The sequence below is a fragment of the Oncorhynchus clarkii genome, unplaced genomic scaffold, assembly GCF_045791955.1.
Source record: "Oncorhynchus clarkii lewisi isolate Uvic-CL-2024 unplaced genomic scaffold, UVic_Ocla_1.0 unplaced_contig_2448_pilon_pilon, whole genome shotgun sequence".
In the NCBI taxonomy this organism is placed as follows: domain Eukaryota; kingdom Metazoa; phylum Chordata; class Actinopteri; order Salmoniformes; family Salmonidae; genus Oncorhynchus; species Oncorhynchus clarkii.
The window spans coordinates 3,497-25,000 of record NW_027259625.1 but is presented as its reverse complement, the minus strand read 5'-3'; the positions used below and the strand labels follow the sequence as shown (position 1 = coordinate 25,000).

Sequence of the window (21,504 nt, the reverse complement as noted above, 5' to 3'; positions counted from 1 at the left end):
GTCATAATGTCAGAAATGTCATAATGTGCTAAATGTCATAAATGTCATAATGTGCTAAATGTCATAATGTGCTAAATATCCTAAATGTCATAATGGGCTAAATATCCTAAATGTCATAATGGGCTAAATGTGCTAAATGTCATAATGTGCTAAAAGTGCTAAATGTGCTAAATGTCATAATGTCATAATGTGCTGAATGTCATAATGTGCTAAATATCATAAACGTGCTAAATGTCATAATGTGCTAAATATCATAAACGTGCTAAATGTCATAATGTCATAATGTTCTAAATGTCATAATGTCATAATGTTCTAAATGTCATAATGTGCTAAAAGTGCTAAATGTGCTAAATGTCATAATGTGCTAAATGTCATAATGTTCTAAATGTGCTAAATGTCATAATGTCATAATGTGCTAAATGTCATAACGTGCTAAATATCATAATATCATAAACGTGCTAAATGTCATAATGTGCTAAATATCATAAACGTGCTAAATGTGATAAATGGAATTTTGACCAATCAGACCAGTTCTGAAAAAGTTCTGATATGAAAAGATTTGATGTGAATTGGGATACCTGTGTAAACGTAACCTTAGAAGAACGAGGCAATGTATTAGGAATTGTATGCTAGCATAGACATTAGAAACCAACCTGTGTCTATCACTGGTGCCAGTTCAATCAATCAATCAATCAATCAATCAATCAATCAGGCGTATCTTACTTGTCACTCCAGGGCCCATTCCACTCCACCTGTCCCCAGGGGTTCCTGAGGCGCACCAGACGCACCTTAGGCTCCTTGTGCTGGGACTGCTTACACTGAGGAGAAACACACACCGGTCCATGTAACAATCACAACCACTGGCTGCTTGAGTCAGCTTTGTCCCAACCCACAACCATTGGCTGCTTGAGTCAGCTTTGGCCCTACCCATAACCACTGGCTGCTTGAGTCAGCTTTGTCCCAACCCACAACCATTGGCTGCTTGAGTCAGCTTTGTCCCAACCCACAACCATTGGCTGCTTGAGTCAGCTTTGTCCCTACCCACAACCATTGGCTGCTTGAGTCAGCTTTGTCCCTACCCACAACCATTGGCTGCTTGAGTCAGCTTTGTCCCAACCCACAACCATTGGCTGATTGAGTCAGCTTTATCCCAACCCACAACCATTGGCTGCTTGAGTCAGCTTTGTCCCAACCCACAACTATTGGCTTGAAGTGAATCTATATGTTGCTATGGGTCAGGCTAGTAATACAGGTTGAACAGGCTAGTAATAGGGGTTGAACAGGCTAGTAATAGAGGTTGAACAGGCTAGTAATAGGGGGGGTTGAACAGGCTAGTAATAGGGGTTGAACAGGCTAGTAATAGAGGTTGAACAGGCTAGTAATAGGGGTTGAACAGGCTAGTAATAGGGGTTGAACAGGCTAGTAATAGAGGTTGAACAGGCTAGTAATAGAGGTTGAACAGGCTAGTAATAGGGGTTGAACAGGCTAGTAATAGTGGTTGAACAGGCTAGTAATGGTGGTTGAACAGGCTAGTAATAGGGGGGGTTGAACAGGCAAGTAATAGGGGTTGAACAGGCTAGTAATAGTGGTTGAACAGGCTAGTAATAGTGGTTGAACAGGCTAGTAATAGGGGGGGTTGAACAGGCAAGTAATAGGGGTTGAACAGGCTAGTAATAGTGGTTGAACAGGCTAGTAATAGTGGTTGAACAGGCTAGTAATAGGGGTTGAACAGGCTAGTAATAGGGGGGGTTGAACAGGCAAGTAATAGGGGTTGAACAGGCTAGTAATAGTGGTTGAACAGGCTAGTAATAGTGGTTGAACAGGCTAGTAATAGGGGTTGAACAGGCTAGTAATAGGGGGGGTTGAACAGGCAAGTAATACAGGTTGAACAGGCTAGTAAAAGGGGTTGAACAGGCTAGTAATAGGGGTTGAACAGGCTAGTAATAGGGGGGGTTGAACAGGCAAGTAATAGGGGTTGAACAGGCTAGTAATTTGAGTTGAACAGGCTAGTAATAGGGGTTGCATTGAGTTGCAGGTAAACACACCTCCAATCAGAGAACATGTGAAGATGCCCTTAGATCCTGTAATTGAAGTGAATCTATATGTTGCTATGGGTGTATCTCACCTCCTCGACGGCAGTCACAGAGTAGGCGTGGCCCTTCACAAGGCCAGTCACAGTGCGCGTCTCGAAACGAGCAGGGACCAGGGACTGGAGAATGGAATAGACAACACATGAATCACATAGCTGGTCTTCGCTATGCCAGACACAACAGAATCCGTTGAGAGGTCATTTACGTAGTTGTCTTCATTGAAACGGGTAAAGACATACATTCAAAACTGGACTGTTTTCCGTTGAGACTGAGAGACTTTTTAAAAACGGAGATCCAACAGGTTTTTACAATTCAATTCAGTTTTACAATTCAGTCACTTATGTCTTTACCCAGAAGGACTTAATTTACAATTAAACATAAGAGCTAGTGTTTATTTACAGTAGCGTTGTCTACTATTATTACATGACAGGTGTATTGTGGAAGTATACACTTACCGGTTTATAGTTTATTAGGTACACCACCCCATTCACAAAAATGTAGGTTAAAAGATCCACCCCCCTTTTTTTCAATTTTCACAATAAATGACACATTAAATAGCTCAGGACCTGAAGCAAGGATATGCATATTATTGATACCATTTGAAAGGAAACACTTTGAAGTTTGTGGAAATGTGAAATGAATGTAGGAGAATATAACACATTAGATCTGATTAAAGATAATACAAAGATAAAACATGTGTTTGTTTTTTGTACCATCATCTTTAAAATGCAAGAAAATGGCTGTGATATGAGCAAACTGAGGATGGATCAACAACATTGTAGTTACTTGTCACACCCTGATCTTAGTATTTTGTGTTTTCTTTATTATTTTGGTCAGGCCAGGGTGTGACATGGGTTTATTATGTGGTGTGTTTTGTCTAGGGTTTTTTGTAGGTATTGGGATTGTGGTATAGTGGGGTTGTCTAGAAAAGTCTATGGTTGCCTGAAGTGGTTCTCAATCAGAGGCAGGTGTTTATCGTTGTCTCTGATTGGGAACCATATTTAGGCAGCCATATTCTTTGAGTGTTTTGTGGGTGATTGTTCCTGTCTCTGTTTTTGTTTGCACCAGATAAGGCTGTTTAGGGGTTTCATGTTACGTTTCTTGTTTTGTTAGTTTGTTCACGTGTAGTTTCTTTATTAAAGAACCATGAATCAAAATAACCATGCTGCATTTTGGTCCGCCTCTCCTTCGACGGAAGAAAACCGTAACATTACTCCACAATTCTAACATAATTGACAGAGTGAAAAGAACGAAGCTTGTACAGAATAAAAATATTCCAAAACATGCATCCTGTTTGTAACAAGACATCAAAGTAATACTGCAAACAATGTGGCAAAGAAATACACTTTTTGTCCTGAAAACAAAGCATTATGTTTGGGACAAATCCAACACAACACATCACTGAGTAACACTACTCATATTTTCAAGCATTGTGGTGGACTGCATCATGTTATGTGTATGCTTGTCACAGGCAAAATCCTAGAGGAAAACTCATTCACGTTTCAGCGGGACAATAACCTAAAATGCCAATTACATGTTGGAGTTGCTTACCAAGATGACATTGAATGTTCCTGAGGGACCTAGTTACATTTTTTTAACTTAAATTGTCTTGAAAATCTATGGCAAGATTTGAGAATTGCCGTCTAGGAATGTTCAAAAACCAACTTGACAGAGTTTGAAGAATTTTGAAAAGAATAATGGGCAAATATTGTACAATCCAGGTGTGGAAAGCTCTTAGAGACTTACACAGAAAGACTCACAGCTGTAATCACTGCCAAAGGTGATTCTGACATGTATTGACTCAGGGGATTGAAAACTTATCTAATTAAAATATACATTTTTGAATTTTAGAAATTTTCTTTCACTTTGACATCACAGAGTATTTTCTGAAGATCGTTAACAAAAAAATACAATTAAATCCAGGTCAGGGTTTAGTCCCTGATGAACACAGATACAGGTCAGGGTTTAGTCCCTGATAAACACAGATACAGGTCAGGGTTTAGTCCCCGATAAACACAGATACAGGTCAGGGTTTAGTCCCCGATAAACACAGATACAGGTCAGGGTTTAGTCCCTGATAAACACAGATACAGGTCAGGGTTTAGTCCCTGATAAACACAGATACAGGTCAGGGTTTAGTCCCTGATGAACACAGATACAGGTCAGGGTTTAGTCCCTGATAAACACAGATACAGGTCAGGGTTTAGTCCCTAATAAACACAGATATAGGTCAGGGTTTAGTCCACGATAAACACAGATACAGGTCAGGGTTTAGTCCCTGATAAACACAGATACAGGTCAGGGTTTAGTCCCTGATGAACACAGATACAGGTCAGGGTTTAGTCCCTGATAAATACAGGTCAGGGTTTAGTCCCTGATAAACACAGATACAGGTCAGGGTTTAGTCCCTGATAAACACAGATACAGGTCAGGGTTTAGTCCCTGATAATCACAGATACAGGTCAGGGTTTAGTCCCTGATAAACACAGATACAGGTCAGGGTTTAGTCCCTGATAAACACAGATACAGGTCAGGGTTTAGTCCCTGATAAACACAGGTACAGGTCAGGGTTTAGTCCCCGATAAACACAGATACAGGTCAGGGTTTAGTCCCTGATAAACATAGATACAGGTCAGGGTTTAGTCCCTGATAAACACAGATACAGGTCAGGGTTTAGTCCCTGATAAACACAGATACAGGTCAGGGTTTAGTCCCTGATGAACACAGATACAGGTCAGGGTTTAGTCCCTGATAAACACAGATACAGGTCAGGGTTTAGTCCCTGATAAACACAGATACAGGTCAGGGTTTAGTCCCTGATAAACACAGATACAGGTCAGGGTTTAGTCCCTGATAAACACAGATACAGGTCAGGGTTTAGTCCCTGATAAACACAGATACAGGTCAGGGTTTAGTCCCTGATGAACACAGATACAGGTCAGGGTTTAGTCCCTGATAAACACAGATACAGGTCAGGGTTTAGTCCCTGATAAACGCGGATACAGGTCAGGGTTTAGTCCCTGATAAACACAGATACAGGTCAGGGTTTAGTCCCTGATGAACACAGATACAGGTTAGGGTTTAGTCCCTGATAAACACAGATACAGGTCAGGGTTTAGTCCCTGATAAACACAGGTACAGGTCAGGGTTTAGTCCACGATAAACACAGATACAGGTCAGGGTTTAGTCCCTGATAAACACAGATACAGGTCAGGGTTTAGTCCCTGATAAACACAGATACAGGTTAGGGTTTAGTCCCTGATAAACACAGATACAGGTCAGGGTTTAGTCCCCGATAAACACAGATACAGGTCAGGGTTTAGTCCCTGATAAACGCAGATACAGGTCAGGGTTTAGTCCCTGATAAACACAGATACAGGTTAGGGTTTAGTCCCTGATAAACACAGATACAGGTCAGGGTTTAGTCCCTGATAAACACAGATACAGGTCAGGGTTTAGAAAGCACCACGATACATTTTCATAAACTTTTTGTTTTCTTAGTGGTGGCCATAATTGTTTTGTTTTCTTAGTGGTGGCCATAATTGTTTTGTTTTCTTAGTGGTGACCATAATTGTTTTATTTTCTAAGTGGTGGCCATAATTGTTTTGTTTTCTTAGTGGTGGCCATAATCGTTTTGTTTTGTTAGTGGTGGCCATAATTGTTTTGTTTACTTAGTGGTGGCCATAATTGTTTTGTTTTCTTAGTGGTGACCATAATTGTTTTGTTTACTTAGTGGTGGCCATAATTGTTTTGTTTTCTTAGTGGTGACCATAATTGTTTTGTTTACTTAGTGGTGGCCATAATTGTTTTGTTTTCTAAGTGGTGGCCATAATTGTTTTGTTTACTTATTGGTGGCCATAATTGTTTTGTTTTCTTAGTGGTGGCCATAATTGTTTTGTTTTCTTAGTGGTGGCCATAATTGTTTTGTTTTCTTAGTGGTGGCCATAATTGTTTTGTTTTCTTAGTGGTGGCCATAATTGTTTTGTTTTCTTAGTTGTGGCCATAATTGTTTTGTTTTCTTAGTGGTGGCCATAATTGTTTTGTTTTCTTAGTGGTGGCCATAATTGTTTTGTTTACGTAGTGGTGGCCATAATTGTTTTGTTTTCTTAGTGTGACCATAATTGTTTTGTTTACTTAATGGTGGCCATAATTGTTTTGTTTTCTTAGTGGTGGCCATAACTGTTTTGTTTTCTTATTAAATAACTTATTTTTTAAAATATGTTATTTTTGGGGGGGAGGGGGGGCAGTTCCCACTATTCTTGTATTTTGTACATGTTTTTATTCACAAGGAAAGAGAGAAGAAAGCATTGGCCGTGTCCAAAATCTGGCTTGCCTACCACTTACTAAACTAGACACTAGTAGACTAGACACTATTTAGAATGTACTATTGAGTACTATTGAGTAAAAACGAATGCAGTAAGCCACAAATATCAGCATACTTGGCTCCTCTTACTGAGAATACCTCATCTAAGGCATATTTGCTTTGATTCCTGCCATTGGTTCATTTTGGTACAACGTGTCCCTTCAGCTGATTATCAGCTGTTGTCAAATATACGTGGGTCTCAAAACACGATTCTCTTCCTCAATAGTATGCAATTTTATTAGATGAAAAGCCAAAAATGAGTAAGACATCTTGGCATTTACAACATACTACATTTGAGACATTTCACAAACTATGAAACGTTCTTATTTCGCATTCTCAAAACAACTACTATTTACAGCGGAAGTACGAATATTTTTACACTGCCATTCTGCCAATTAGGCAGTGGGACAGATTTGGACAAGGCCATTCTGCCAATTAGGCAGTGGGACAGATTTGGACAAGGCCATTCTGTCAATTAGGCAGTGGGACAGATTTGGACAAGGCCATTCTGCCAATTAGGCAGTGGGACAGATTTGGACAAGGCCATTCTGCCAATTAGGCAGTGGGACAGATTTGGACAAGGCCATTCTGCCAATTAGACAGTGGGACAGATTTGGACAAGGCCATTGTGCCAATTAGGCAGTGGGACAGATTTGGACAAGGCCATTCTGTCAATTAGACAGTGGGACAGATTTGGACAAGGCCATTGTGCCAATTAGGCAGTGGGACAGATTTGGACAAGGCCATTGTGTCAATTAGACAGTGGGACATATTTGGACAAGGCCATTGTGTCAATTAGACAGTGGGACAGATTTGGACAAGGCCATTGTGTCAATTAGACAGTGGGACAGATTTGGACAAGACCATTGTGTCAATTAGACAGTGGGACAGATTTGGACAAGGCCATTGTGTCAATTAGACAGTGGGACAGATTTGTACCCACACTGACACGGTACACATGTGCACAGGGTGCGGGGACAGCAGCACTAACCCCCGGCCACCACAGACAGGACACATAGTAATACCTTTTGCATTGACTGAAATGGCTCTTAGGTCTGGTGACAGGTCAGGTGACAAGTCAGGTGACAGGTCAGGTGACAAGTCAGGTGACAGGTCAGGTGACAGGTCAGGTGACAGGTCAGGTGTTAGGTCTGGTGACAGGTCAGGTGTTAGGTCAGGTGACAGGTCAGGTGTTAGGTCAGGTGACAGGTCAGGTGTTAGGTCTGGTGACAGGTCAAGTGAAAGGTCAGGTGACAGGTCAGGTGAAAGGTCAGGTGTTAGGTCAGGTGACAGGTCAGCTGACAGGTCAGGTGACAGGTCAGGTAACAGGTCAGGTAACAGGTCTGGTGACATGTCTGGTGACAGGTCAGGTGACAGGTCAGGTGAAAGGTCAGGTGACATGTCTGGTGACAGGTCAGGTGACAGGTCAGGTGAAAGGTCAGGTGACATGTCTGGTGACAGGTCAGGTGACAGGTCAGGTGACAGGTCAGGTGACAGGTCTGGTCTTAGGTCAGGTGACAGGTCTGGTGACAGGTCTGGTCTTAGGTCAGGTGACAGGTCAGGTGGCAGGTCTGGTGACAGGTCTGGTGTTAGATCAGGTGACAGGTCAGGTGACAGGTCAGGTGACAGGTCTGGTGACAGATCAGGTGACAGGTCAGGTGTTAGTTCTGGTGACAAATCAGGTGACAGGTCAGGTGACAGGTCTGGTGGCAGGTCTGGTGACTGGTCTGGTGTTAGATCAGGTGACAGATCAGGTGAAAGGTCAGGTGACACGTCTGGTGACAGGTCAGGTGACAGGTCAGGTGACAGGTCAGGTGACAGGTCTGGTGTTAGGTCTGGTGACAGGTCAGGTGACAAGTCTGGTGACAGGTCAGGTGACAGGTCAGGTGTTAGATCAGGTGACAGGTCAGGTGTTAGGTCAGGTGACAGGTCAGGTGATGGGTCAGAATCATAAATGAAGAGAGGGGCTCCATGATGGGCTGCTCTATCGACGTGAGTGTCTTCAACTACGGTTTGTGAGTCCCGTTGGAGGTCAGGGGTCACGATCCTAAGGTCAGAGACTCACGTCGATAGAGCAGCCCATCATAGAGCCTCTCTCCAGGGCCTTTTTCATGATCTTGTACAGCTCCTTGGGCGCCTCCTTCATCTCATAGAACTCTGTCACGCCCCCGGTGAAGTCTTCCATGGCCTCTGTGGTGTTACCGCCCTTCAGGGCCTCGTAGGAACCGTGAAGCCTGGGGGAGGAGGAGGGAGGGTTAGGGTCGTGGTGTTACCGCCCTTCAGGGCCTCGTAGGAACCGTGAAGCCTGGGGGAGGAGGAGGGAGGGTTAGGGTCGTGGTGTTACCGCCCTTCAGGGCCTCGTAGGAACCGTGAAGCCTGGGGAGGAGGGGGAGGGGAGAGTGAGGGTTAGGGTCGTGGTGTTACCGCCCTTCAGGGCCTCGTAGGAACCGTGAAGCCGTGGTGTTACCGCCCTTCAGGGCCTCGTAGGAACCGTGAAGCCTGGGGAGGAGGGATGGGAGAGTGAGGGTTAGGGTCGTGGTGTTACCGCCCTTCAGGGCCTCGTAGGTGTTACCGCCCTTCAGGGCCTCGTAGGAACTGTGAAGCCTGGGGAGGAGGGATGGGAGAGTTAGACCGCCCTTCAGGTTAGGGTGAAGCGTAGTGAGGGTTACCCGCCCTTCAGGGCCTCGTAGGAACCGTGAAGCCTGGGGAGGAGGGATGGGGAGAGTGAGGGTTAGGGTCGTGGTGTTACCGCCCTTCAGGGCCTCGTAGGAACCGTGAAGCCTAGGGAGGAGGGGGGATGGGAGAGGGAGGGTTAGGGTCGTAGTGTTACCGCCCTTCAGGGCCTCGTAGGAACCGTGAAGCCTGGGGAGGAGGGATGGGAGAGTGAGGGTTAGGGTCGTGGTGTTTCCGCCCTTCAGGGCCTCGTAGGAACCGTGAAGCCTGGGGAGGAGGGATGGGAGAGGGAGGGTTAGGGTCGTGGCGTTACTGCCCTTCAGGGCCTCATAGGAACCGTGAAGCCTGGGGAGGGGGGATGGGAGAGGGAGGGTTAGGGTCGTGGTGTTACCGCCCTTCAGGGCCTCGTAGGAACCGTGAAGCCTGGGGAGGGGGGATGGGAGAGGGAGGGTTAGGGTCTTGGTGTTACCACCCTTCAGCCTGGGGGGGGGGGGATGGGAGAGGGAGGGTTAGGGTCGTAGTGTTTCCGCCCTTCAGGGCCTCGTAGGAACCGTGAAGCCTGGGGAGGAGGGATGGGAGAGTGAGGTTTAGGGTCGTGGTGTTACTGCCCTTCAGAGCCTCATAGGAACCGTGAAGCCTGGGGAGGAGGGGGGATGGGAGAGGGAGGGTTAGGGTCGTGGTGTTACCGCCCTTCAGGGCCTCGTAGGAACCGTGAAGCCTGGGGAGGAGGGATGGGAGAGTGAGGGTTAGGGTCGTGGTGTTACCGCCCTTCAGGGCCTCGTAGGAACCGTGAAGCCTGGGGAGGGGGGAGGGGAGAGTGAGGGTTAGGGTCGTGGTGTTACTGCCCTTCAGGGCCTCGTAGGAACCGTGAAGCCTGGGGAGGAGGGGGGATGGGAGAGGGAGGGTTAGGGTCGTGGTGTTACCGCCCTTCAGGGCCTCATAGGAACAGTGAAGCCTGGGGAGGAGGGGGGATGGGAGAGGGAGGGTTAGGGTCGTGGTGTTACCGCCCTTCAGGGCCTCATAGGAACCGTGAAGCCTGGGGAGGGGGGATGGGAGAGGGAGGGTTAGGGTCGTGGTGTTTCCGCCCTTCAGGGCCTCATAGGAACTGTGAAGCCTGGGGAGGGGGGGTGGGAGAGTGAGGGTTAGGGTCGTGATGTTACCGCCCTTCAGGGCCTCATAGGAACCGTGAATCCTGGGGAGGGGTGATGGGAGAGTGAGGGTTAGGGTCGTGATGTTACCGCCCTTCATGGCCTCATAGGAACCGTGAATCCTGGGGAGGGGTGATGTGAGAGTGAGGGTTAGGGTCGTGGTGTTACCACCCTTCAGCCTGGGGAGGGGGGAGGAGAGTGAGGGTTAGGGGTACCTACTTGGTGTAGGGTTGGGGTAAAGGTCACCTACTTGGTGTAGGGTTGGGGTAAAGGTTACCTACTTGGTGTAGGGTTGGGGTAAAGGTTACCTACTTGGTGTAGGGTCAAGGTTACCTACTTGGTGTAGGGTTGGGGTAAAGGTTACCTGCTTGGTGTAGGGTCAAGGTTACCTACTTGGTGTAGGATTGGGGTTAAGGTTACCTACTTGGTGTAGGATTGGGGTAAAGGTTACCTACTTGGTGTAGGATTGGGGTTAAGGGTACCTACTTGGTGTAGGGTTGGGGTTAAGGTTACCTACTTGGTGTAGGATTGGGGTAAATGTTACCTACTTGGTGTAGGGTTAAGGTTACCTACTTGGTGTAGGGTTGGGGTAAAGGTTACCTGCTTGGTGTAGGGTCAAGGTTACCTACTTGGTGTAGGATTGGGGTTAAGGTTACCTACTTGGTGTAGGGTTGGGGTAAAGGTTACCTACTTGGTGTAGGATTGGGGTAAAGGTTACCTACTTGGTGTAGGGTTGGGGTAAAGGTTACCTACTTGGTGTACGATTGGGGTAAAGGTTACCTACTTGGTGTAGGGTTAAGGTTACCTACTTGGTGTAGGGTTAAGGTTACCTACTTGGTGTAGTGTTTGGGTTAAGGTTACCTACTTGGTGTATGGTTGGGGTTAGGGTTACCTACTTGGTGTAGGGTTAAGGTTACCTACTTGGTGTAGGGTTGGGGATATCTACTTGGTGTAGGGTTGGGGTTAAGGTTATCTACTTGCTGTAGTGTTGGGGTTAAGGTTACCTACTTGGTGTAGAGTTGTGGTAAAGGTTAGCTACTTGGTGTAGGGTTGTGGTAAAGGTTATCTACTTGGTGTATGGTTGGGGTAAAGGTTAGCTACTTGGTGTAGGGTCAAGGTTACCTACTTGGTGTAGGGTTGGGGTAAAGGTTACCTGCTTGGTATAGGGTTAAGGTGACCTATTTGGTGTAGGGTTGGGGTTAAGGTTACCTACTTGGTATAAGGTTGGGATTATCTACTTGGTGTAGGGTTGGGGTTAAGGTTACCTACTTGGTATAAGGTTGGATTATCTACTTGGTGTAGGGTTGGGGATATGGTGTAGGATTGTGGTAAAGGTTACCTACTTGGTGTAGGGTTGGGGTTAAAGTTACCTACTTGGTGTATGGTTAGGGTTATCTACTTGGTGTAGGATTGGGGTTAAGGTTACCTACTTGGTGTAGGGTTGGGGTTAAGGTTACCTACTTTGTGTATGGTTAGGGTTACCTACTTGGTGTAGGATTGGGGATATCTACTTGGTGTAGGGTTGGGGATATCTACTTGGTGTAGGGTTGGGGGTACCTACTTGGTGTAGGATTGGGGTTAAGGTTACCTTATTGGTGTAAGGTTGGGGTTAAGGTTACCTACCTGGTGTAGAATTGGGGTTAAGGTTACCTTCTTGGTGTAGGGTTGGGGTTAAGGTTACCTACTTGGTATAGGGTTGGGATTATCTACTTGGTGTAGGGTTGGGGATATCTACTTGCTGTAGTGTTGGGGTTAAGGTTACCTACTTGGTGTAGAGTTGTGGTAAAGGTTAGCTACTTGGTGTAGGGTTGGGGTAAAGGTTACCTACTTGGTGTATGGTTGGGGTAAAGGTTAGCTACTTGGTGTAGGGTAAGGTTACCTACTTGGTGTAGGGTTGGGGTAAAGGTTACCTGCTTGGTATAGGGTTAAGGTGACCTATTTGGGTAGGGTTGGGGTTAAGGTTACATACTTGGTATAAGGTTGGGGTGTAGGGTTGGGGATTCCTACTTGGTGTAGGGTTGGGGTTAAGGTTACCTACTTGGTATAAGGTTGGATTACCTTGGTGTAGGGTTGGGGATATGGTGTAGGATTGTGGTAAAGGTTACCTACTTGGTGTAGGGTTGGGGTTAAAGTTACCTACTTGGTGTATGGTTAGGGTTACCTACTTGGTGTAGGATTGGGGTTAAGGTTACCTACTTGGTGTAGGGTTGGGGTTAAGGTTACCTACTTTGTGTATGGTTAGGGTTACCTACTTGGTGTAGGATTGGGGATATCTACTTGGTGTAGGGTTGGGGATATCTACTTGGTGTAGGGTTGGGGTTAAGGGTACCTACTTGGTGTAGGATTGGGGTTAAGGTTACCTTATTGGTGTAAGGTTGGGGTTAAGGTTACCTACTTGGTGTAGAATTGGGGTTAAGGTTACCTTCTTGGTGTAGGGTTGGGGTTAAGGTTACCTACTTGGTATAGGGTTGGGATTATCTACTTGGTGTAGGGTTGGGGATATCTACTTGGTGTAGGATTGGGGTAAAGTTTACCTACTTGGTGTAGGATTAGGGTTAAGGTTACCTACTTGGTGTAGGGTTGGGGTTAAGGTTACCTACTTGGTGTAGGGTTGGGGTAAAGGTTACCTACTTGGTGTAGGGTTGGGGTAAAGGTTACCTACTTGGTGTAGGGTTGGGGTTAAGGTTACCTACTTGGTGTTAGGGTTGGGGTTAGGGTTACCTACTTGGTGTAGGATTGGGGTTAAGGGTACCTACTTGGTGTAGGGTTGGGGTTAGGGTTACCTACTTGGTGTAGGATTGGGGTTAAGGGTACCTACTTGGTGTAGGGTTGGGGTTAGGGTTACCTACTTGGTCTAGATTTAGGGTCAGCAGTACATACTTGGCGTAGGCCTTCTCCAGCAGGGCACTCCAGAATTCATTTCTCTCGGCAGACTTGGTGAACACCAGCTGGCTGTTGAAGGTGGGGATGCGGTCGTCAATAACAACGTCAACCCAGTCGCCATAGCGCCAGAACTGGGGGGGAAAGAGTTGTCCCATGCAGTACACGGTTGAGGATTTGACAAGAGAAGATAATCTGTTGCAATCAGGGTTGGGGTTGATTCCATTTCATTTCACACAATTCAGGATGTAAACTGAAATTCCTAGCCCACTTTTTAAGGAAATTAAAACGAGTTTAATGTGAATTTTGAATAAGTGTATGTCTTGAACGGACTGAATTGAAATGGAACTGTGATTACAGTGTAACATACGTGATTACAGTGTAACATAGTGTAGTATTGAGAGTTGTTTAGACCATAGAGTCTAGAGTCTTAGTGCCTCTAAACCTGGCATTAACTAGTAAACTCATTCTAGTTCTGTGCTTTTGATTGGTGGGTTCTGACCTGGAAGTGGAAGATTCCTCCATATCCCTCAGAGAAGCTCTGTTCCTGAGGAACGACCCGGTAGAGAAGCTTCTCATTCAGAGTCAGACAGGCTATAGCAGCCAGCAGCCAGCAGTCACCTAGGAAACACACAGTTAGTTACCAACAGACACACACCTAGGAACACACAGTCAGATAGACACACACACCTAGGAACACACAGTCAGACAGACACACACACCTAGGAAACACACAGTTAGTTACCAACAGACACACACCTAGGAACACACAGTCAGACAGACACACACACCTAGGAACACACAGTCAGACAGACACACACACCCGACGAATTGAGACTATTCTGAGGGCAACTTAATATTAGGAAGGTGTTCCTAATGTTTTGTACAATCACTGTAAACACAAACACACACACACACACACACACACACAAACCCAATGAACACACAGTCATTCAACTGGCTCAATGGGAGGTTGGTTTCATTCCCCATTGCCACTGGTAAAGGTCCACAACATGTAAAACCATTGTTATCTAACCCCTGGCAGTGATTGGTTGGAGTTGATTGACGGGAGACCCACTGTTATGTTTTGTTTATTGTTCAACTATTGAGTGGTGACCATCTTTGTTGTCTCCATGTGGGACTTGATAGGGAGAGGCTTTTCTGACACACCTGCTGCACAAATTGATGACGTATTTCACGCAGCTGAGAGTCGAGTGGAGATGAATGGATTGGGTTCAGTCAGTCATCCTGATGAGCCCTTCCTAGCTAGCTAGTTCAGTCAGTCGTCCTGATGAGCCCTTCCTAGCTAGCTAGTCAGTGTTTCAGTCATCCTAATGAGCCCTTCCCAGCTAGCTAGTTTAGTCAGTCATCGCGATGAGCCCTTCCTAGCTAGCTAGTTCAGTCAGTCATCCTGATGAGCCCTTCCTAGCTAGCTAGTTCAGTCAGTCATCCTAATGAGCCCTTCCCCAGCTAGCTAGTTTAGTCAGTCATCGCGATGAGCCCTTCCTAGCTAGCTAGTTCAGTCAGTCATCCTGATGAGCCCTTCCTAGCTAGCTAGTTCAGTCAGTCATCCTAATGAGCCCTTCCCAGCTAGCTAGTTTAGTCAGTCATCGCGATGAGCCCTTCCTAGCTAGCTAGTTCAGTCAGTCATCCTGATGAGCCCTTCCTAGCTAGCTAGTTCAGTCAGTCATCCTAATGAGCCCTTCCCAGCTAGCTAGTTTAGTCAGTCATCGCGATGAGCCCTTCCTAGCTAGCTAGTTCAGTCAGTCATCTGATGAGCCCTTCCCAGCTAGCTAGTCCAGTCAGTCGTCCTGATGAGACCTTCCCAGCTAGCTAGTTCAGTCAGTCATCCTGATGAGACTTTCCCAGCTAGCTAGTTCAGTCAGTCATCTGATGAGCCCTTCCCAGCTAGCTAGTTCAGTCAGTCGTCTGATGAGACCTTCCCAGCTAGCTAGTTCAGTCAGTCGTCCTGATGAGACCTTTCCCAGCTAGCTAGTTCAGTCAGTCATCCTGATGAGCCTTTCCCAGCTAGCTAGTTTAGTCAGTCATCCTGATGAGCCCTTCCTAGCTAGCTAGTTCAGTCAGTCATCCTAATGAGCCCTTCCCAGCTAGCTAGTTTAGTCAGTCATCGCGATGAGCCCTTCCTAGCTAGCTAGTTCAGTCAGTCATCCTGATGAGCCCTTCCTAGCTAGCTAGTTCAGTCAGTCATCCTAATGAGCCCTTCCCAGCTAGCTAGTTTAGTCAGTCATCGCAATGAGCCCTTCCTAGCTAGCTAGTTCAGTCAGTCATCTGATGAGCCCTTCCCAGCTAGCTAGTCCAGTCAGTCGTCCTGATGAGACCTTCCCAGCTAGCTAGTTCAGTCAGTCATCCTGATGAGACTTTCCCAGCTAGCTAGTTCAGTCAGTCATCTGATGAGCCCTTCCCAGCTAGCTAGTTCAGTCAGTCGTCCTGATGAGACCTTTCCAGCTAGCTAGTTCAGCCGTCCTGATGAGACCTTCCCAGCTAGCTAGTTCAGTCAGTCATCCTGATGAGCCTTTCCCAGCTAGCTAGTTTAGTCAGTCATCCTGATGAGCCCTTCCTAGCTAGCTAGTTCAGTCAGTCATCCTAATGAGCCCTTCCCAGCTAGCTAGTTTAGTCAGTCATCCTGATGAGACTTTCCCAGCTAGCTAGTTCAGTCAGTCATCCTGATGAGCCCTTCCCAGCTAGCTAGTCCAGTCAGTCGTCCTGATGAGACCTTCCCAGCTAGCTAGTCCAGTCAGTCGTCCTGATGAGACCTTCCCAGCTAGCTAGTCCAGTCAGTCGTCCTGATGAGACCTTCCTAGCTAAATAGTTCAGTCAATCGTCCTGATTTTAGGCAACAGGCGAGTCCGTATTTGCCTCTCCCGACTATTTTTGTGTTGTTGAGGAACAGTACCCAGTCTCTCACCTCAGTGTTGAGGAACAGTACACAGTCTCTCAGCTCAGTGTTGAGGAACAGTACCCAGTCTCTCACCTCAGTGTTGAGGAACAGTACCCAGTCTCTCACCTCAGTGTTGAGGAACAGTACCCAGTCTCTCACCACAGTGTTAAGGAACAGTACCCAGTCTCTCACCTCAGTGTTGAGGAACAGTACCCAGTCTCTCACCACAGTGTTTGAGGAACAGTACCCAGTCTCTCACCACAGTGTTAAGGAACAGTACCCAGTCTCTCACCTCAGTGTTTGAGGAACAGTACCCAGTCTCTCACCTCAGTGTTGAGGAACAGTACCCAGTCTCTCACCTCAGTGTTGAGGAACAGTACCCAGTCTCTCACCACAGTGTTTGAGGAACAGTACCCAGTCTCTCACCACAGTGTTAAGGAACATTACCCAGTCTCTCACCTCAGTGTTGAGGCACAGTACCCAGTCTCTCACCTCAGTGTTGAGGAACAGTACCCAGTCTCTCACCTCAGTGTTTGAGGAACAGTACCCAGTCTCTCACCTCAGTGTTTGAGGAACAGTACCCAGTCTCTCACTTCAGTGTTGAGGAACAGTACCCAGTCTCTCACCTCAGTGTTGAGGAACAGTACCCAGTCTCTCACCTCAGTGTTGAGGAACAGTACCCAGTCTCTCACCTCAGTGTTGAGGAACAGTACCCAGTCTCTCACCTCAGTGTTGAGGAACAGTACCCAGTCTATCACCTCAGTGTTTGAGGAACAGTACCCAGTCTCTCACCTCAGTGGTGTCTGTCTGTCGATCCAAACCTGCATGTTGGCTATATGCCCAGTCAGTGAGTTAACCACTGAACAATGGCAGTTAATATTGTTGTCGCAGCCTGTATGAACCTTTGTCCCTCCTGGTGACTTCATACAGAGTCTCGACACTGAATGGACGGACAGCTCAACAATGAGAAGTGCTGCTAGCTGGAATCCCTTCCATAGAGCCAGTACAATATAGAGAGGCCACTGGTGGAGAGGTGGACAGGCCAGCCGTGAGGCTCACAGGGGAGCACTGGGATGTTTTCTGCCCTGAAGAGACAGGTGACCTGAGAGGTATACTATAGAGTACGATCAATATGTTAGCCATTTTTTTTTTTGTTGAAAGATTAGCTTGAAATGGGCTTGGTCTAATTGATTAAACGACCCAAAAATACATATCTAAGCTCAGCCTTTTTAATGACGAACTCATTAATCCTAATTTGTAGTATTCCCCTCAGGGTTATCATGGTACATAAAACATCCTGCCCTTTCCAATTCGTGAGTCAATACATCACACACCTGATCTCTCCTCAGTACCAGTCAATACATCTCACACCTGACCTCTCCTCAGTACCAGTCAATACATCTCACACCTGACCTCTCCTCAATACATCTCACACCTGATCTCTCCTCAGTACCAGTCAATACATCTCACACCTGACCTCTCCTCAGTACCAGTCAATACATCTCACACCTGACCTCTCCTCAGTACCAGTCAATACATCTCACACCTGACCTCTCCTCAGTACCAGTCAATACATCTCACACCTGACCTCTCCTCAATACATAACACACCTGACCTCTCCTCAGTACCAGTCAATACATCTCACACCTGACCTCTCCTCAATACATAACACCTGACCTCTCCTCAGTACCAGTCAATACATCTCACACCTGACCTCTCCTCAGTACCAGTCAATACATCTCACACCTGACCTCTCCTCAGTACCAGTCAATACATCTCACACCTGACCTCTCCTCAGTACTAGTGGTGTGGTGTTGTGTGGTGCATTGTGGTGTGGTGTAGTGTGGTGTGGTGTAGTGTTGTATGGTGTTGTATGGTGTAGTGTGGTGTGGTGTGGTGTAGTGTGGTGTGGTGTAGTGTGGTGTGGTGTGGTGTGGTGTGGTGTAGTGTAGTGTGGTGTAGTGTAGTGTGGTATAGTGTGATGTGGTGTGGTGTAGTGTGGTTCGGTGTAGTGTAGTGTGGTGTAGTGTGGTGTGGTGTAGTGTGGCGTGGGGTGGGGTAACATTTATATTTACCAAGATCTCCCTGGCAAATGTCTGTCCTGCTGGCTCCGCCCACAATGAACTGAGGGTTCTCACAGATCTCCTGGTGACACACAGAAACACACAGACACTTGGATCAGCTGCCTGGGGGGGACGTAAGAGGGATATGACTTATTTCCTTATTTCCTGCTGTAAGGGAAATATTCAAATCCATACAGTTACATATTACTACATTATTATTGGATGATATTATATTGATTTTTGACTACAAGTATCGATTTGTAAATAAATAAGTATTTAATAATAATAGTATATATCACAGGAGGTTGGTGGCACCTTAATTTTGGGAGGAAGGGCTCGTGGTTAATGGCTGGTGGAATTGTATCAAATACATCAAACACATGGTTTCCATGGTTTCCATGGTTTCCATGGTTTCCATGTGTTTGATGCCATTCCATTTGGGTTATGTTCCAGACTCTATTGTGAGCCGTCCTCCCCTCAGCAGCCTTAATACCTTTTAGAATAAGGCTGTAACGTAACAAAATGTGGAAAAAGTCAAGGGGTCTGAATACTTTCCAAAGGCACTTTATAAATATATAAATATATATATACACACATTTTGAGTGTACCAAACATTAGGAACACCTTCCTAATATTGAGTTGCACCCCATGGATGCTGGTCCATGTTGACTCTACAAGGTGTTGAAAGCGTTCCACAGGGATGCTGGCCCATGTTGACTCTACAAGGTGTTGAAAGCGTTCCACAGGGATGCTGGTCCATGTTGACTCCAATGCTTCCCACAGTTGTGTCAAGTTGGCTGGATGTCCTTTGGGTGGTGGACCATTCTTGATACACACAGGAAACTGTTGAGCATGAAAAACTCAGCAGCGTTGCAGTTCTTGACACAACCAGTGTGCCTAGCACCTACTACCCTACCCCCGTTCAAAGGCACTTAAATATTTTGTCTTGCCCATTCACCCTCTGGCACACATACACAATCCATGTCTCAATTGTCTCATGACTTAAAAATCCTTCTTTAACCCGTCTCCTCCCCTTCATCTACACTGACTGAAGTGGATCAATAAGGAATCATATCTTTCACCTGGATTCACCTGGTCAGTCTGTATCATGGAAAGAGCAGGTGTTCTTAATGTTTTGTTCAGTCAGTGTATATAATTATGATTATTATTATGATCATTATTTTGCTACTGTGGGTAGCGTTAGCACGCGCTAGTTGGCTGTACCTGCGCCAAAACGCCGCCATTTTTAATTCTATAGCTTCTAGTGAGTCAACACGTTTACAGCACTTCTATTTCCCTGACTGATCAGAACTCATTTTCTCCTGACTCTCTCCTCGTCTCTCTGCAGCAGACATATAGTGAGCAATTTATTTGGAACATTAAATCGCAATAAAAAAATGGCAGGAAATGTACAGTAGAATCGTGAGAATCGCATTACATATTGAATCGACACCTAAGCATGGTGGTAATATCGTATGGTGAGGTCCCTGGCATCTCTCTACAAACAGATCAACTATACTTCACTAATTCATAGCTTCACATCAGCCTTGCCACGGATTGATATAATCAGCCCCCCCCCCCCCACCATTTCTGACAGTCCCATGTTTCAAACAGCCATAACAACCATGATTCCATCCCATAATGAATGGTGACAAGTACCTCACAGAGGTCCTTAGATTTCACTGTTCAGAACATGTAGTTCCAGATAAGATTTTACAACATGTTTTGCCATCATTGAATCCCTTTTCAAAGCATCCTGAAACGTCCTTGTTGTTGACTCGGTAATTGTAGGACATCATCCCACCTCCCACATTCCTTCCCCCTCTTTATTGAATCATCTTCCTCTCCTGTATGCCCCCCACTCCTCTCCTACCTTCGGTCTCCTCCAGATCCACCCCCCCCCCCCCCCCCCCTCCTCTCCTACCTTGGGTCTCTTCCAGACGATGTTCTTGACCTTGTTGGACTTGTGTCCCAGCTCCTTGTACCCCAGAGACTCCACGGAGGCTGGGAAGGTGTCATCCTCAAACAGGCACTTCTTGGTGAGGCACTCTTGTTTCAGTGCGGTAAAGTCCTGCCCGCTGAAGCGCAGGGGCTTGCTGAGGGATCCTTCTCCATCTCTTCTCTCTCTCTCCCGGATCAGCCGGTCACAGAAGAAGCCGGACGGTGTAAAGGGCATTCTGGATTATTATTTTTTAAACTGCCGGCTTTTACCACTTCCACTAAAGTCTTTACAAGCCTAAAAAACCTTGGCATAAATCCAACAGGGTTGTCTCTGATTGGCTGTGTCGTTGTATGACGTCCCCCTCCCTCTAGGTCATAGACTCTAAAGGCATGGTGAAAAAGACTCAACATGCATTCACGTTCCTTTACATTAGCACGCACACAACACACACACACACACACACACACACACACACACACACACACACACACACACACACACACAAAGGTTGTCTCTTTGTTGCACTCCCATTGGTTCCCTGAACAATGCCCAAATGTTCTGTGGCAGTGGTCGTTCTCATGCCATTCTATTATTGTGTGGCCACACAAAAGGGGTGGTGTGTCGGGCCTCTCCACAGCCCATGTAAAGAGTGGTCAGTAGATGTCCTGCCTCAGCAGAAGGCATTCAGTCCGTTTAGCCCTATTCCATTCTCTCCATGGAGCTCAGTATCCAGCGGTCTCAGCACATCTCCGCTACAGCAGCAGGCCTCTCTCTCTCTCTCTCTGAGGTAAACTAACGCCGTGAGAGCAACTTCGCCTCAGGTACGTTTTAAACAAGGGGACGATATCCTCTAATGATAAAGTTCACAGTCAAAACAGAACGCAACAGTTGTTCTGTCCTCTCTCATCGTCAGCCACGCTGGATGTCCAGTCTGTCTATGATAGCATTAATTCAACTGTGGATGACGTTGCTATGACGTCAGCCATTTAATATCAAGATCACCCATCTTTATTTCTATGTTTTCTATTTCTTTGTGTTTGGCTGGGTTTGGTTCTTAATCAGAGGCAGCTGTCTATCGTTGTCTCTGATTGGGAATCATACTTAAGTAGCCCTTTTTCCCCTCCTTCAGTGTGGGTAGTTAACTTTGTTAGTGGCACTATAGCCCTGTAAGCGTCACGGGTGGTTCTTGTTTTGTTGGCGTTATTCCAAAAACAAAGAGGAAAACGTTTGCTCACCACGCTGCACCTTGGTCTGCTTCTTTCGACTGCCGTGACATGGCAACTGTATCTGATATAACATAATGCCCTGTATTTTCACGTTGACTATTACATTGCCCTAGAATTCATCTGTCCACATATGATTTCATATTTCAAACTGAACACACTGCAATCCCAAAGTTTAAAACAACAGTGGACAGTTATCAGCTTGCATAGCAAAAATCAGCCA

At 46.2% G+C, this 21,504-nt stretch overlaps 1 protein-coding gene across 1 annotated transcript; it reads right to left on the bottom strand.

The window, feature by feature from the left end:
* Positions 1–719: 719 nt before the first annotated feature.
* Positions 720–20,406, bottom strand: LOC139400575 (calpain-3-like). The gene is made up of 7 exons (XM_071145343.1): positions 20,041–20,406; positions 18,129–18,198; positions 13,657–13,775; positions 13,155–13,288; positions 8,519–8,687; positions 2,126–2,209; positions 720–818 (listed from the first exon to the last, which is right to left on the bottom strand). Exons 1-7 carry the CDS (start codon positions 20,290–20,292, stop codon positions 720–722), a joined length of 927 nt encoding a protein of 308 aa, XP_071001444.1. The 5' UTR covers positions 20,293–20,406.
* Between the last annotated feature and the right edge of the window lie 1,098 nt (positions 20,407–21,504).

What these genes read in the sequence shown, in the direction of transcription:
- LOC139400575 (XM_071145343.1), bottom strand. Translation starts at nt 20,292, where the DNA reads ATGCCCTTTACACCGTCCGGCTTCTTCTGTGACCGGCTGATCCGGGAG. An exon ending in CTGGAGAAGGCCTACGCCAA is followed by an intron (nt 8,688 to 13,154) that starts GTATGTACTGCT and finishes CTCCTCCCCCAG; the next exon opens with GCTTCACGGTTCCTACGAGG. An exon ending in CTGTGACTGCCGTCGAGGAG is followed by an intron (nt 819 to 2,125) that starts GTGAGATACACC and finishes GTTTCTCCTCAG; the next exon opens with TGTAAGCAGTCCCAGCACAA.